The sequence below is a fragment of the Aplysia californica genome, unplaced genomic scaffold (genome assembly GCF_000002075.1).
Source record: "Aplysia californica isolate F4 #8 unplaced genomic scaffold, AplCal3.0 scaffold01255, whole genome shotgun sequence".
Taxonomy (NCBI): domain Eukaryota; kingdom Metazoa; phylum Mollusca; class Gastropoda; order Aplysiida; family Aplysiidae; genus Aplysia; species Aplysia californica.
The window spans coordinates 118,366-133,809 of NW_004798525.1; the positions used below are offsets into that span (position 1 = coordinate 118,366).

At 39.2% G+C, this 15,444-nt stretch overlaps 1 protein-coding gene across 2 annotated transcripts in view; it reads right to left on the reverse strand.

Annotated features, from left to right (window-relative positions):
* The window catches only part of LOC101862765 (rap1 GTPase-GDP dissociation stimulator 1), a 63,738-nt gene extending 52,319 nt beyond the window's left edge, over positions 1-11,419 (reverse strand). For both annotated transcript variants that reach the window (XM_005112387.3, XM_005112386.3), the window contains exons 1-5: positions 11,025-11,419; positions 8,714-8,812; positions 7,795-7,956; positions 7,236-7,361; positions 5,022-5,168 (exon numbers count right to left, since the gene is read on the reverse strand). In XM_005112387.3, the coding sequence (XP_005112444.1) occupies positions 5,022-5,168; positions 7,236-7,361; positions 7,795-7,956; positions 8,714-8,812; positions 11,025-11,028 (538 nt within the window). In that variant the 5' untranslated portion in view covers positions 11,029-11,419. The remainder of the gene's footprint in view (positions 1-5,021; positions 5,169-7,235; positions 7,362-7,794; positions 7,957-8,713; positions 8,813-11,024) is intronic.
* Positions 11,420-15,444: the final 4,025 nt, after the last annotated feature.

Consider the following 15,444-nt stretch of genomic DNA (forward strand, 5'->3'; position numbering starts at 1 on the left):
TACACACACACACACACACACACACACACACACACACACCATCTTACTTTGACGTCATTCAGGAGCTCAGTTTCTTCGACCCGAATGGAGTGAGACAATAAAGTATAAAATAATAGCATTGTACCCAAGTAGAATCACGGAGATACAACTTCCAACACAATACAGCATAGCTCCCCATGCTAGCATCGAACTCGCGTCTTTCCAGTGCAACAGTGAAGACCCTAACTCACAGAGGATGCGTATTCTGTCCATTCGAAAACGTTTGAAGACGCCCTGTTTTGGGATGCTTTAAAAAAGACGCATAACTTTTTTTATTACACAAATTTTTCAACAGTTTTTTTTCCTTCTCAATCTGACATTTTAAAGGGCAGAAAATAATTTGACAGTATATTTATTATATTATGCAAATCCGTCTTTCTGGTTTGTAAACGATGGTTTAAGATGTGCCGGAACATTGCCTTTGGCCTGCTGCTGCTCGGATAAATGCGTTGGTTATAAGTGTTTTACGGCACTATGTTTGGTACTTGCAACACAATAAGGTCACAAAAGTGCCGAAGATTAGCGGTATTACAAGTGAGTAACAAACACAGAAAAGGAGGAGAAGAGATAATGACGACTAATGTTTGATAGGAAAGAAGGAGCAAACCACACCAGAGCATCCGCCAACCATCCGTTAACCCAGTCCTCAGTTTTTACACCCCCACAGGATGCCTGACAGGGCCAGCAGAAAAACCGAGACACGTTACTCAATAAAATGTCTCCTAACTTGGGATTCAAACTTGGGTCTCCTGCGTATGATGGCGCGAATCGCCTAGTCGCAAAACCACAAACGCCGATCAAAAGAAGATTGAGAGCTGGTTGTCCGTGGAAACGGTTCGTAATAACGCAGTTGAGAAGAAGGGGGCAGATAACGTTCATAGTTTTTATAGAAACGATATCAAGACATTATGCCGCTGCCAACTGATCAAGAATTGATGATGTTTGTGCATGTGCCAACGTAGGACACCATTCACACAAAAGTACGCCGATTGTCCTAAAGCTAATAGAGATATCGAGGAAACAAAAGCGTATTCATAAACCTAGTATATTTTCCTTGTCTCTTTCTCTGTCTGTCTTTCTAAACTATATCGACCCCCCTCCCCGAAAAAAACAAAACATACACACACACATGCACAACATCTACCTCTGTGTGTACTCTTGTGTGTGTGTGTGTGTGTGTGTGTGTGTGTGTGTGTGTGTGTGTTTGTGTGTGTGTGTGTTTGTGTGTGTGAGAAAGAGAGAGAGAGTGAGAGAGAGAGAGAGAGAGAGAGAGAGAGAGAGAGTGTGAGAGAGAGAGAGAGAGAGCGCGAGCGCGCGCGCGTGTGTGTGTGTGTGTGTGTGTGTGTGTGTGTGTGTGTGTGTGTGTGTGTGTGTGTGTGTGTGTGTGTGCCTGCGCGTGTAAGTGTACGTGAGTGTGTGCGTGCGTGCGTGTGTGTGTGTATGTGTGTGTGTGTGTGTGTGTGTGTGCGTTCGTGCGCGTGCGGGCACGTGTGTGTGTGTGTGTATGTATGTGTGTGTGAGAGTGCTTTTGACTTCTCACTCCACCCCCCCTCTCTCTCTCTTTTTCTCTGGCTTTTTTCACTGGGGTGCAAAGCAGCGCATGTAAGTGTTTGTGTGTGTATGTGTGTGTGTGTGTGTGTGTGTGTGTGTGTGAGTGTGAGTGTGTTTGTTTATATATATATAGATATAGATATGCATACAAACATGCATGTTCGTGAATGTCCATGCACATGCGTACGTAAGCACGCGAGCGGGCGCTAGCGTGTGAGGTCGTGCGTGAGCCCTGTAATCAAAACCAGCGACGAGACCACAAACATCATCAATAAATAAAGCCACTGGTCACTCAAGAGAGTTCTGATCGTCATCATCCGAGAGCCTACGAGAAAGCTGACATTTGATAAAGAGCAGACATATCTAATTCCGGCCCTCAGTCAAAAATAAGTGGAACCTGAACGCAAGAACATAAATTTAATCTTTATGTCTGATCTGCCGATTCCTGATTCGTGGAATTGGGCGCTTGGTAGAAGATCACCCCCCCCCCCTTCCAAAAAACAACAACAACAACAACAACAACAACAAACAACCAAACAACCCAAAACTAAAAAAAAAAAAAAAGGGAGAGGGGGGGTTGACAGTCCTCGCAAGGGTATTTCCACCTAAAATAGATTAAACTTTTCCGATCTTCCATCACACCAAACTCATCCTGCTTAATCTCCCAAACTAACTGAAGTAACATTTCAACCACATCAATGACGCAACGGTCACTGTGAGCAGGCAAGGGATGATTCTGTGTCAGTCTATGAAGATAAAAACGGCTATGTAATAAGTAAAATCAACTGCACTGTGAGAATAGTGAGATGACTATTCAGCGGTCAGTTATGGCTTCAGTTCTACCGAAGGTAAGAGAAGAAAAAGTACCACATAAAAAACTTAACGGTCACTGTGAGCACCTTTCATTCTTACATGAAAATAAATAAACAGAAAATGAATAAATAAATTAATAAATAAATAAATTTTTTTTAAAAATAAATAAAAGAGACAACAGTGTAGCAGTTAGGCGCTTCGCTGTTGCAAGCAGGAGACCAGAGTTCGATTCCCAAAATGGGAGACAATTTTTATCGAGCATCACGAGTCATTCTTCTGGGTTTTTTCATCCCTCTCAGCCCGGGCTGGCTCTCACAGGCAGGCTCGAAAGCCCACGTCCTAAATGATCTAAACTGTGTCGACGGGGGCGTAAAACACCTACATTTAAAAAGAAAAAGGGATAAGAGAGTGAACTGAAGAGGAACAGTAAAGATGTAAATGGATAACTAAAAAACAACAAAAATTATAATAAAAACAACCCCCCCCCCAAAAAAAAAAATCACTTACCCCCCCCCCCAAAAAAAACCCCCAACAACAACCAAAAACAAACAAACCTGCCCCTAAACAAACCCCATCCAAAACACAAACAAACAAAAAAGTAAAACAAAACAAAAACAACTAACAAGAAACATCTCTGACATTCTAAAAAAAGAGACACGTCTCAATCGCAATCGCGAAAGGGTTGGCATGTCCCCGCCAAAAGGAGCCCGACCGCCCCTGCACGATACGTAAGCCTTCACGGACCCAGATGCAAATCTCTGAGCTGCAAATCTCCTCGATACATCAGCCATCATCCGTACAGAGGACGGACGCCGCAGAATCTTGACTCGGTGCCAAGGGAAACACAGACGGGTACAGCAATCATAGAGGATGATTCTCCTTCCTGATTCAGCCCACACCCACACACACAGGGGACGCACTGCTTATGTCTCGCCCACTTTCTCTCTCTCTCTTTCTCAATCTCTGTCTGTCTGTCTGTCTGTCTCTGCGTCTGTCTCCCCCTAATTTTCTCTGACCCCCACCTCTCTCTTTTGCTCTGAACCCCCACCCCCTCCCTCTTTCTCTCTCTCCCTCCCTCAAAACTCTCCCTGCCTCTGTGTCTCTCTCTCCTTCTGCACCCTCCCTCTCCCTGCATCTCTGCACGAGGTGAGGTGACACAAATGAAATGGCAACAGGGTAGTAAAGGCGAGACTTAAATACAGACACATAAAATCTCTACAAGTGGGGGGTGGGGAGGGAGACTGAGGAAAATGGGGAAGTGGGGGGGGGGGGGGGGATTTGGGGAGGGAGTGATTTACTGACTTAAGAACCTTCAAAATCGTCATGTAGCAGTGTCTAAAACATTCTGGACTCTGATAAAAAGCGTGTACTTTGTCACACCTTCTTTCAAGCGGTTCCAGTTTTTATTTATACTACAAATTGAAGAAGGTGATTGAAATCTTAGATGCTACACATGAATATGATCCATTACGATTATTTGTTATATCATGCTAAAGTTCTGCCGCCCTTCACATTTTGCAGCTTATATTCGAAGCAGGAAATAGAAAGAAATCAACAGAACACTTTTTGATGACATTTCCCATACTTGCCGTAAACTTTTTGATCTGAACTTTGATTTACAACCAAAATTATCCAAGACAGCCACCCATTGTCGAGGAGAAAAGGGATTGTCTTAGACAGGTGGACATCTTGAACAGTGTCGTTATAATATAGAATGAAAACCGGGGGGAGGAAGCGGGAGAGAGGTAGTTTGTACAAGGGATTAGGGATTGTTTTGGACGATGGCCATAAGAGCAGGTTTAACTATAGTACCTTTGTAAACCTAACTTGACATATTCCTACTGTCATTAAAAAGTGGTACTCTTTTATGCTTTTAGGGCAACAATATACGAACAAACACAGCATCAAAAAAGCGACTTCAAAACTCATGGGCACAAAATCAGTAACTACTATTTGAAGCATTATGCAAAGTTCTTTTTTCTACAATAGAAATATTGTGAATATTCAAATCACAAGGTACATGTAGATATTATACTCAAATTGGTGATTGTAATGGTATGGGTTTAACTTTAATGCCCCTAAAAACCCTAATATGTTATTGATGAGGCTGGACCTCCGATGTTAAATGTCCATCTCTGAAAGGACTGAGCCAAATAGGAAATTCGTGTCAAATGCCTTTTCCAAGGACAGACCTGAGGTTCGAACTCCGAACCCGCAATCTCACAATTACGGTTCTGGTAGCCTATTATAACCACTAGACTATCAATGTCACCCTGTTGAGCCCAAACCAAGCAAGAAAATACAGTTCAATGGAAGTGGAAGGAAAGTCAATAACCCTGAAATCCTCCTATATTACACACACAAAAAATCCCAAGAAACAAGGTACACATACCACAGTTTTTGTTAGTTTTTTGTTGTTTTTTTTTTGGTCACGTATCCTATTTGTATGTCACATAGAAAATGTGTCAATAAGGTTGTAGTTATTATGCTTCAAGAAAAAAATAAAAATAAAACTGGAAACTGGGAAATAATTTGGAAATAGATGATGATGATGATGATGATGATGATGATGATGATGATGATGATGATGATGATGATAAAGCGGTTGACAAACTTACCACAGTTGTTAGTGAGGTTCAGCAAAAACCCACAGACTATGATGCGTAAACGGGCCGCTCCTTCCTCGGAGTTCTCTATCTGTTTCGATAACATGTTGAGTATTGTAGGAATCCCATTTTCTTTATCCACAGCTGAACGACCTAAATCTGAAAAAAAAAAATGGATAAATTTTTCAGCATTTAGAAACAGAAGATAACCATCGAACTGGGCAGGGTAAAACTCTAAAAAGAATATAATAAATCTTGTCTCTTCAAGTCACCACCCCTAACTGACCCTTCTATCATCAGTTTGTAAGAAGGCGAAAAATTCACAGAAATGAAGCACCTACCACATTATTTTCAGAAATACCCAAAAAAATAAAAATAATAATTCTCGAGACAAATAGAACCCCCAACCCCCCTCACAAAACAAAAACTTCCTTTAATCTTAGTCACCTGCTTAAAAATTGAGCATCCTTCCAAAGTATTAAAAGCTCAACATTGGTATCAAAAGTTTGACATAGGTTTTTAATGGCTCGCCTTTGGCATCAGCTATTTTGTCCTCGCTTAACCTACAAAAACTTGAATCCACTACTGAAACTGAAGGAACTGATTACAGCAAAAGTGCAAGACAAGATGAAATTAAAGTGAAAGAGATTTATTGAAACAAATGTCACTCTGCCATTATTGCCTTTAGCCAGAAATTAACCTATTGTTTTACTTTCACCTGAATTATTAACTCCATTTTAATAATAACCACCCTTTTCAACTATCAGTAAACACGGAAAGGAACAGTCGACACTTAAACTATCTTAACTTCTTAAAATTACCTTTGAGTAATCTTTTCAGCACTAAACTTAGATAGTTAGGAGAGTCAAATGAGCAGTCACACGACCCCTGGACTCTACGATAAGAACATAAAGGTCCTCAGCCAGAGACAAAATACTCTGTCAGGATCACATCATCGTGCAAGTTGTCTGAATTTACACTTGTATTCAATTTATTCGTCATTTATTTCAATGTAATCTCCCTTAAACACCATTGCGATTCACTATGTTTCAGTACAAAAGAAAACTGTCAGCTGTAAGGCGTGTATTATAATTCCTACATGAACGATACTGACAATTTGCTGAAGTTTACTTTATGTTGGCTCTTTCTACACTTCTGTTCAATTTTCTTTGGGTTCAGCCCTTCCTCCCACATGTAGCAGAAGAAAGCAACTTAAATGTATCTAAAAAATTTAAAGTGAGAGAGCACAGTGATGTGAACAGTGATACAGTCTAGTCTCCATCAAACATCCCACCGTCTAAGATCGCACCATTTATGATCTAGTTCGCTTGAGATTCAGCTGTTTAAAGAAACAGAATTTTTACTACACAAAAGTCATCAATAAGATCCTGCTTTGAAGAACTGCATTCAGCTATGATTCAGCATTTAAGATCATAATTTTCAGAACAAAACCTCCAACGAGCACAGTAGATTAAACAAGCAAACAATAATTCAGGTCAGATTACTGTGTCATAGCATCACATCTCTGTTGCAAATCTCCATGAGCGAGTACAGTGCTTGCCCCAGACGAGTTCATGCAGAGGTGTGAACTTGTTAAAGCGTTTGTTTTCCACAAACATCATCCTTGCATTTCAGGCTATTGCCCGAACTTTCTTCACATATTTGGTGGGTAGGACCTACAAAGCTACATCAGACTGGATAACACTAAATTGTGAACTCGGTGCTTTGATTCCCAGACCATTGCAGTTGTCTTCCACGTCCAAATTTGCTAGACAGGCTAGATTTTAATAGATGCGCTCAAAACACAATGGTGCACCACAATGTAAGCTTGGAACTTGCTCAGCGATAGAAAGTAATACATTTTGGACAGGGGTGGAGCAATGGGATCAACTTAGATCTGTGTTGAGACCGACGACTGGATAAGTGCAAATGGAACTCCTCATACCATCGTGATTAGTCATCTAACTTAACCATTTTTTGCTTGTCATAAGTCATAAACCCACCCAGGGTTCACTTCACTACATTTCATAGTAAGGGAGGATCACTTTACCGGTTGTTGACCTGACCGTGATTCACTGCGATTCTCCCCATGATGAATCCATTAAAATCTCGTTCACCTAAGATCCCCCATTTTTCTTGCACCCAAGCACTGGAATTTTAAGTGGAGACAACTGTATTGCTAGAATTAATACTAAATCTCAATGGCTATTATTTAACACGTCTTACCATTGTCATAGCATATATTTCCTAAAGCACGGCAGGACTGTGTAGCTAAGGCAATGTTTGTGCTAGGCAGATGTCGTAAAAGTTGAGGCATAAACCCTCTATTTACAAGTGGTTCTCGCAGAGTTTCTGAAAAAAAAAAAGGAAGAAAAATGAACATCATATTAGGATAAAAAAGCAATTATGCATTTCCAGTCAGCATTCCACAAACTGTTTAATACAATGGACAGAGGAAAGACAATATGAAGTCTCAGATGTCAGCTGTTTCAAAATGTTTCTCAGATTAACAGAGACCCAAATTACATAATATTATACTTCTCGACTCACTATATCTCATAAATAGAAGTACTGCAACCACGATTTTGTAAGACAGCACCAACAGCATAATCAGTCTCACCTGTTTGCTTGATAAAGGTATTATTTTAAGGTACAAGATATCTGGATTAAAACAAAAAACCCGGCACCTCTATATAATAAATCTTAAACTGCCTTTATCTTAAATATCAACGTCGCTTTCACTTTTACACATCATGCTACGTGAAGAATAGCTATCAAGCTGTACCTGTTTTAGCAAGTTCTGCAACAAGCTGACAACATGCTGCAAGAAGAGATTCCTTTTCCTGAGACAGATCATCCTGGAGGTGTGTCAGTAGAAGGTCCATTGCCTCACTTTGCATAATCGCCTCCTGTACTGCACATTCATCAGTATCGTCATCGTCTTCATCTATTTTTGAAAAATGGGCAAAAAAAACATTTTTTCAAAACAAAGAACATTCTTTTTAAAAAATCAGCCTTAAACATTCCTGACTGGAAGCCTTGGTAGAATGACTGACAAGGGTCAAAGTGAATATAACATGTAATAAAATAGTTAAAATTTTTTCACAAATTTAAGCATACTATATAAAACAATACACAGTTGAATCTGTCCATAATGAACATCATCCATTGTCACAGAGAAAAGTGGTTATCTTCTGTTATACTTTTGAACAATGTTTAAAAAAAATAAAATAGAAAAAAGCACATAAGGGGGAGGGGGGGGGGGAATGGCCATTTGTACAGGTGATCGTCTAGAACAGGAGGCCATTAGAGCAGGTTTGACTGTACTGATAAAATGGGAAACAAAATACTCACTCTTTCTAGCTCAATATTCTAAACTAGAAAAGCAAATGAGACAATAGCATAAGTGATAACACAGTGGAAAAAATGACTAGGTTTGTTCCCCACTAGAACTTCAGATGTTCCTTTTGTCTAGGAGTGCTGATCTCAATGCTCTTTTACCCTATCTTCCCACTAAGGAAGAAGGAAGAAGGAAGTTAAAGCATCCATTTTATACAAACCAAAACACATCAGGTCTGAGAGAGGGGTTATATATACAAAATAATTTAAAAGGGACACTCAAAATTGGGTAAAACACACAGCGTTGCGTTTTGGATAAAAAGATGAACCAAGCATTTCAAAACAAAAGGAAAAAAAGCACTTACTAATCTCAATAACAAGCTTGATCAACTGTGAAATGATTTTTTCCTGCTGTCTTAAAGGTTCAGTAGACTTCAGTTTTGATAACAATCCTGTAGCCTCATCTGTAAAAAAAAAATGAAAACAAAAATATTAGTGAATTGGAATTAAATTGCAACAAAAAATGAGTAAAACAACATACGGTAAAAACAACAAAGAAGTGATTCACACCAGTGTAATATAGATCATTAAAGAAGTTAATAATTTTTTTTTTTTCTAAACCCTTTTTTATGAACATGGGCATGAGTCAATTGCTTTCTTAAGTTGGTTGTTTACAGCAAATGTGGTGTCTGTTTTACAGAGCGCCTATTGGAGGATCGGTGCTCCAATCACCTACAGATCGCCCAACTCGTTGCGTGAAAACCCACGCGCGTTTGTTTTTAAGTCGACAAGTCGGGCGATAGGACCCGAACCGATCGTGCAAATGGGCACCCGGTATTAACTGACTAATGAAAGACAGACAAATTGATCAATGGATTTATTATGTGTTCATTCTGGTGCCTCCCTAGTCCAGTATTTGTTGAGCTCATGGTATTCCTGCTCATGCCATAGTATATGTAGCAGAAAACAGAGGAATCTTATAACGAAGTGACTATTTCTCCGAACGCTTGCGAAAATAAAGTTGAACACTATTTCTCCGAACGGTTTCTGATCTCGAAATTTTTTGGTTATTTGCGAGATTTAGGTGTCATCCTTTCATAATTTCATTCTGCCATTCTGTGAGGACTGGGAGGAAGCATTTTTTGCATCGAATTCAATTTTTAGAGCTAGAGATTTTTTAATGTCTGAATATTCAGATACTTCAGTTGTGGTTGGGACAACATTCCCGGACTATACTTCATTTGAAAATACCTTCAAAAGGTACTGCGAGAAAACAAGACTGCTCGATCTTGGCAGTAGCCTATTTTGCATTTAGTCACCCAGCAAAAACTAAAATCCTTCACGTAAAAAAAATCCCCCCCCCTCCCCGTTCACACACACTGACACACACACACATGCACACACACACACACACACACACACACACACACACACCCACACACGGGCCACTCCATTCGCTTATTATCAACAAAACTTGAAAACGGTAACCGAACATTCGGAGAAATAGAGCCAGTCATCTTTTAATTACACACATAAATTCATCTCAACATAAAAGTTGATTGTAATAGTGAGCATTACGTACTTGAGTTCCCAATTTTCATACAAACAACAATCAAAGAATACATACTTTATGTTTACACCCTCATCTCTATCTCTACGGCATATTTATATTTCTAAGTACTCTCTACTTGAGCAGACAAAAAGCAATCTTTAAAAATATATGTTCGAAACCGTGAGAGAGGAAGAAATAAATTTTTATAAGCACCTTACTTGTCTTGTGTTCAGTTTAAATAAGATAAAGAAACAAAATAGGATACAAAAACATTTTGAAATTCATAGACCAAGAAATTTTTCTGACCTAAGAAAGAAACAAAACAAAATTTTAGTCGAAGTTAGTGTGTGCTCCTAGAAAACAATTCATAAATTAAAATAAAATTCATCATGACGATTAATTCTGTAAAGAAATCTCTCGATGTATGTGAAATTACCCTCTTATGCCAAGAAGAAGCCAGTCTGATTGCTCAGCTCTTTCCCAACAGCATCAAAATATTAATTTTCATTCAAAAGGAAAGGAAAAATAAAGTAAAACATTCAGCTCTGCGCTTAGCTTTTATCATGTCTTTTGTAACTAATTCATTTTCATAAAATGCAGGACACCTACCGCCACAGACCATCATAATCCATCAAAATTTTATTTTAAAAATTATAAACCAAGCCTTGAAGTTTGGGGGAAGGTATTAAAAACGAAATAAAAATTAATTCCCATTTCCAAATCTAAGTCATATCGCCCAAATTATATGGGCAGAAAAGGAAAAAAAAATTAAACCAGTCACTAGACGTCTAGAGTCTAAATAAAAAAAGAGACAGCGTTTCAAAACCTTAGAAATTAACAATCTATTACACATATAAATTTTGCGTAATACAATAGATCTCTATAGGTTCTGCACCACCGACAGCGTTTCGGGGTGAGCACAACAACGGCGAATCGCCGCGGTTACTGACTCACTCTGACTAGTCACTAGTCTGACTGGCCTCTATTTAGATCTAGCCAAACTAAGCCTGAGACTGACCGAGACAGGCATGAGAATTGGAAAAGCTATCGATTACGTTTGGTTGGAGTAGTCACGGTTATCACGGGGGATAAACATTTAACAGAAAGCTAAATGTCAGCCATACCCATGTTTGCAGTTCAGATACAAACACCACACACGCATACACAGCTTTTGGTCAGTCAGTGTCTGTGTCCATCTCCACCCGGGTCAATTGCGGAAGACTGCTTGATAGTTTACACAGGGTTGCTAACTTGACACCGGAAGAAAAACCACGAGTATGAGGAAACGTTCTAATTGGAATTCGCATAATTTGTGCTCGAAAGCTCTTCACAAAGAGGTAATCATGTCAAATTCTGAGAGATTTCGAGAGCTGAAACGTTCTCGAGGGTAAATAAAGAGAGTAGATTGGTGTTTTGTCTGATACTTCTTCAAAGAAAGACTTGTGCGTATTGAAAATACAAACGTGACCCGACGCATTTTATATTCGTGCCATGAGAGTTCAAAATCGAAAGGAACTTTTTACCCAATTATTTGGCACTGCCGTGGATTTATTTCATGACAAACATGTTGAACAAAAGTTTATCAAATGAATAAAACATAATATATTTGTATAAAAAATAATGTTTTGTTGAGAATTTGTTCTTTCTTTGCTATTAAATAGAGGGGTGTTTCCTGGAGGTTCCTGACCACAACAGTTGTTTTTGTTGAAAACGAGGCTGCCCTCCAAATCCTTTCGATTTGTGGTAAACCTCCAGTTGGCTGCTAGTAGCTTCATGGCGGTTTCGATCAAAACATGACCACGTTCACTGTAGTTCTGACAGGGGGTTCCCCCTGGGGATTTAGACTTCAAGGTGGCAGGGAGTTTAATGAACCAGTTAAAATCGCAAAGGTAAGATACATGTTTTAATTATCTGTTCCATAGTTCCCTTAGTAGAACCGTTTTAGAAGCAGAAACTTTAAAAACTACCCGACCGTTGAGCCACACCTCTCTCTCTCTCTCTCTTCATACTCTCTCTCTTTCCCTCTCACTGTGTGCTCGACGCACCTATCGTGCCTTACCTGGGCCGACCACCGTTGCGGCTGGGAGCACAGGTTGAGATTGAGAGAAAATGTGTTGGTGAAATTCATCTGTACCCTTCGTTGCAGTTTTATCCTGTTTGTACTTATTTGTCAGAAATTAAACCATTACTCTCTGTATTTTATTCTTCTATGCCCTCGTTCCGTCATGGTTTTCCCGTATATTTTTTACCACGCCCACCCGCCGCGCCCCTTCTCCGCAATGACCATTACAATGACTAATCGGTATACATTTGAAATGAATTTAAAACGTTTTTTTTTTGTTTCTTTATTATTAAATTATTATTATTATTATTATTATTTTACCATGCTCTATTTGGGAACCTGACATAATTTTGATGAAGTTCTGTTCAGGTTGAATTTTAATGAAAAACAATGGAATGTTGTTGGAATTAAATTATTAATATTAATACATTGTAAAACTTACCTGACTGATCTAGGGACTCAAGTGAGAACAACATTTTCTTTTTGCTATTTGAAAAGCTTGACAAGGAATCTGGTTTTCATAATATGATGATTCGTATCAATTTTTTAATAATTAATAATTATATGAAAATATGATTTTTCTTTTTTAAACTTTAACCTGCCTTGTTTTAACCTTATTCTTTTCATCTAAAATGAATTTTATGGAGCGCAATAATTTCAAGACTCGCAATCATGTGGTGGATCTGTTGTAATACCGTAATTTCAGGAAAATTAAACTGGACTTCCTTACACTGTTGTACATTTTGAGGCATTTCAATCATAAAGTATAGTATTTAATGTGCCCCCCCCCCCCCCCCCCAATAACACACACAGAATCACATTAAGAGTACACACTTACACACACACACACACACACACACACACACACACACACACACACACACACACACACACACACACACACACACACCTATTTTGTATATTTAAGGCCACACAAATACAAATACAAATTATGCACTGCCTGTATCATAATAAATTAAACAGGGCCCCTGCAGCAGTGCTTCCTATGCTGTAGAAGTGATATAATGGAAAATGTGTGTGTGTGTGTGGGGGGGGGGGGGGGGTAAAGTAGATACATGTGATATATTACATTATAGAACAATTGTTTTACAGACCATGCAGTTGATTTTCTTAAGATTTAAATGAAGTGTGTCTCGGCTGGATTTTTATTATATAACACCTGCCCTGATCTTTGGCTGACATTTTCACTTCAACTTTAATAATCTTTCTCAATTTTAGAAATATTTCATTTGAAGGGGAGTGGGAAGGCAAGAAGGTAGGCCCCTAATGATGTTTTATTTTATTTTCTTGCATAGAGGTAGTCAAATTTTAAAAAACTTTTCTAGCAATTAAATAATGCAGCTGTATTGTACTTTAAAAAAACAACCCAATAAACCCCATAAACCAAAAAAGCCATGGAACTTATTATATTAGCTTTTTTATTTAATGTTGGAATAGATTAAAACTACTAATCACACAATAGCTGACAATAATTGACAGGGCAAGGTGATTTCTTTTTTGTTTTTTAATCAACAGTGTGAACCTACTACTATTTATTTTTCTTGAGTTTGGACATTCCAAATTTGAAGCATTGTCCTTTCATTTTCCTTTACTCTCTCTTTGCCTGAGACAAATATTATTTTGAAAATAATTGAAAGCATGGTTCGTTTTACGTACAATTTTGAACTCTTGTTTTATATCTGTGATTTTGGTAGGCTATGAAATACTTTATGTAAGAGTAAATATTGTAAAATAAAATTGCATTGTCCCTCTGGGAAATGAATATATTCTTTTGAGTTAGGTAAAAAGTATAATAGAGAAATTATTTTCAAAGAGATAGATTGAGTGGTGCTTTTTAATTTATGTAACAGTAAAAGTGCTGTTGGAGCATACAGTGATAATACTGGCCCTTTTGAACTATGATTTTTTAAAACTTGTAGTCATAAAGCAAACGGATCTAATCCGACCAGTATAAATTACAAATGTTTATCTGTTACCAACCCTTTAGATTAAAAAAAATTTAATCCCTGTCCCATTCAAGGACAGCCTAGGGAAAAAGTGAATGGTGATAGAAGCTTTTTTTTTGAGGGGGGGGGGGGGGGGTTGCCAGTGTTAAGTCCTGCATTTAGGCGTAATAATATGTAGCCGACATATTTCATATTTCTTAGGTTGATTCGTATTTGTGTATTTGTCTCTTGAGTCCTTGAAGCAGAGTTTAAAACCTAATCCTTTTCAGAATAGGTCTATGACAAGCAGGCATGGGGCAGGCCTGGCCCATACAATATCACAATTGTTTTGTAAGTTTACCACTGCGCGCATGGCTGATTCGCGCCAGAATATTGAAAGCCCGCACTCTCGCACACAGCACATTTTTGCACGGGCATCGCATTCCTGCGCACCTCCCACGCCCCCGCTCGCTGTGTTTGAAATTTAATGAAGAAACGAGAGTGGGGAGAAATGGAAAAAGAATTAAAGCGTCCTCTTGTGGGTGTGTATTTGTCATTGTGCATATGTGTTGTGTGTATGTGTGTGTGTGTGTATGTGTCTGTGTGTGTTGTGCGAGAAAAGGAGAGAGAGAGAGAGAGAGAGAGAGAGAGAGAGAGAGAGAGAGAGAAAGAGAGAAATAGACAGATTTGGTTTTCGAGGTCACAAGCTGAGAAGTGAGAAGTCACTTGATTAAAAGTAGCGACAGATGATGCTGGACAGCGGTGGACAAAAGAAGGGTCGTGGGGTACGTGTGTAGGGTAAGGGGTTGGGGGGAGGGTGGCATGGAGGCTATTTGTAAGGCCCTTGGGGTGGGGATGGTTGGGCAGAGGTGACCATATTTGCAGACATGGTTCACACAGGATGCTCAAAAGCTCATGATATATAACGATTATACGTGCAGTTGACTCGAGTGGGGATGCCCATTGCCAAGCTCCAGATTTTTGTCGAAAAAAGCATGTCGTATAATTATTTTATAGTGTGGAGGAAGGTCGAGCGACGTTATTTTAACTTCGCTGATAATTTTTCCGACTCCGCACTACATGTATCTCAGAGTCCCTTTATTTGGGTTTGGACGAACACACATGTTTATTGTTTTTGTAGTTGTTGTTGCTGTTGTTGTTGTTTGGCTGCGGCTTTTTATTGCTGTTGCTTTTTGTTTGCAAATCCATTGCCGTGTGCTTTTGTTAATGGGTGATGGTGGTGGTGGTGACGATTTCAGTCCCGATTCTGCACAGTTGACTTTCGGAACGAGTGTCTACCCGCTACCGCTACCGCTCCTTCGGGAACAGATGTTGGTCATGTTCCTATCACTAATCAAATCATGGGTGACCTTGGACGCGCCGGATGGCCGTGGTCCAAATTAACACGCGCTGAAGTTCCTTCCGTTAATTGTGACCATCGGTATGAGTGTGTGTGTCTGTGTATGTGTGGGTGTGTGCAAGTGGGTGTGTGCATTTGTGTGTGTGTGTGTGTGTGTGTGCGTTTGTGTGTGTGTG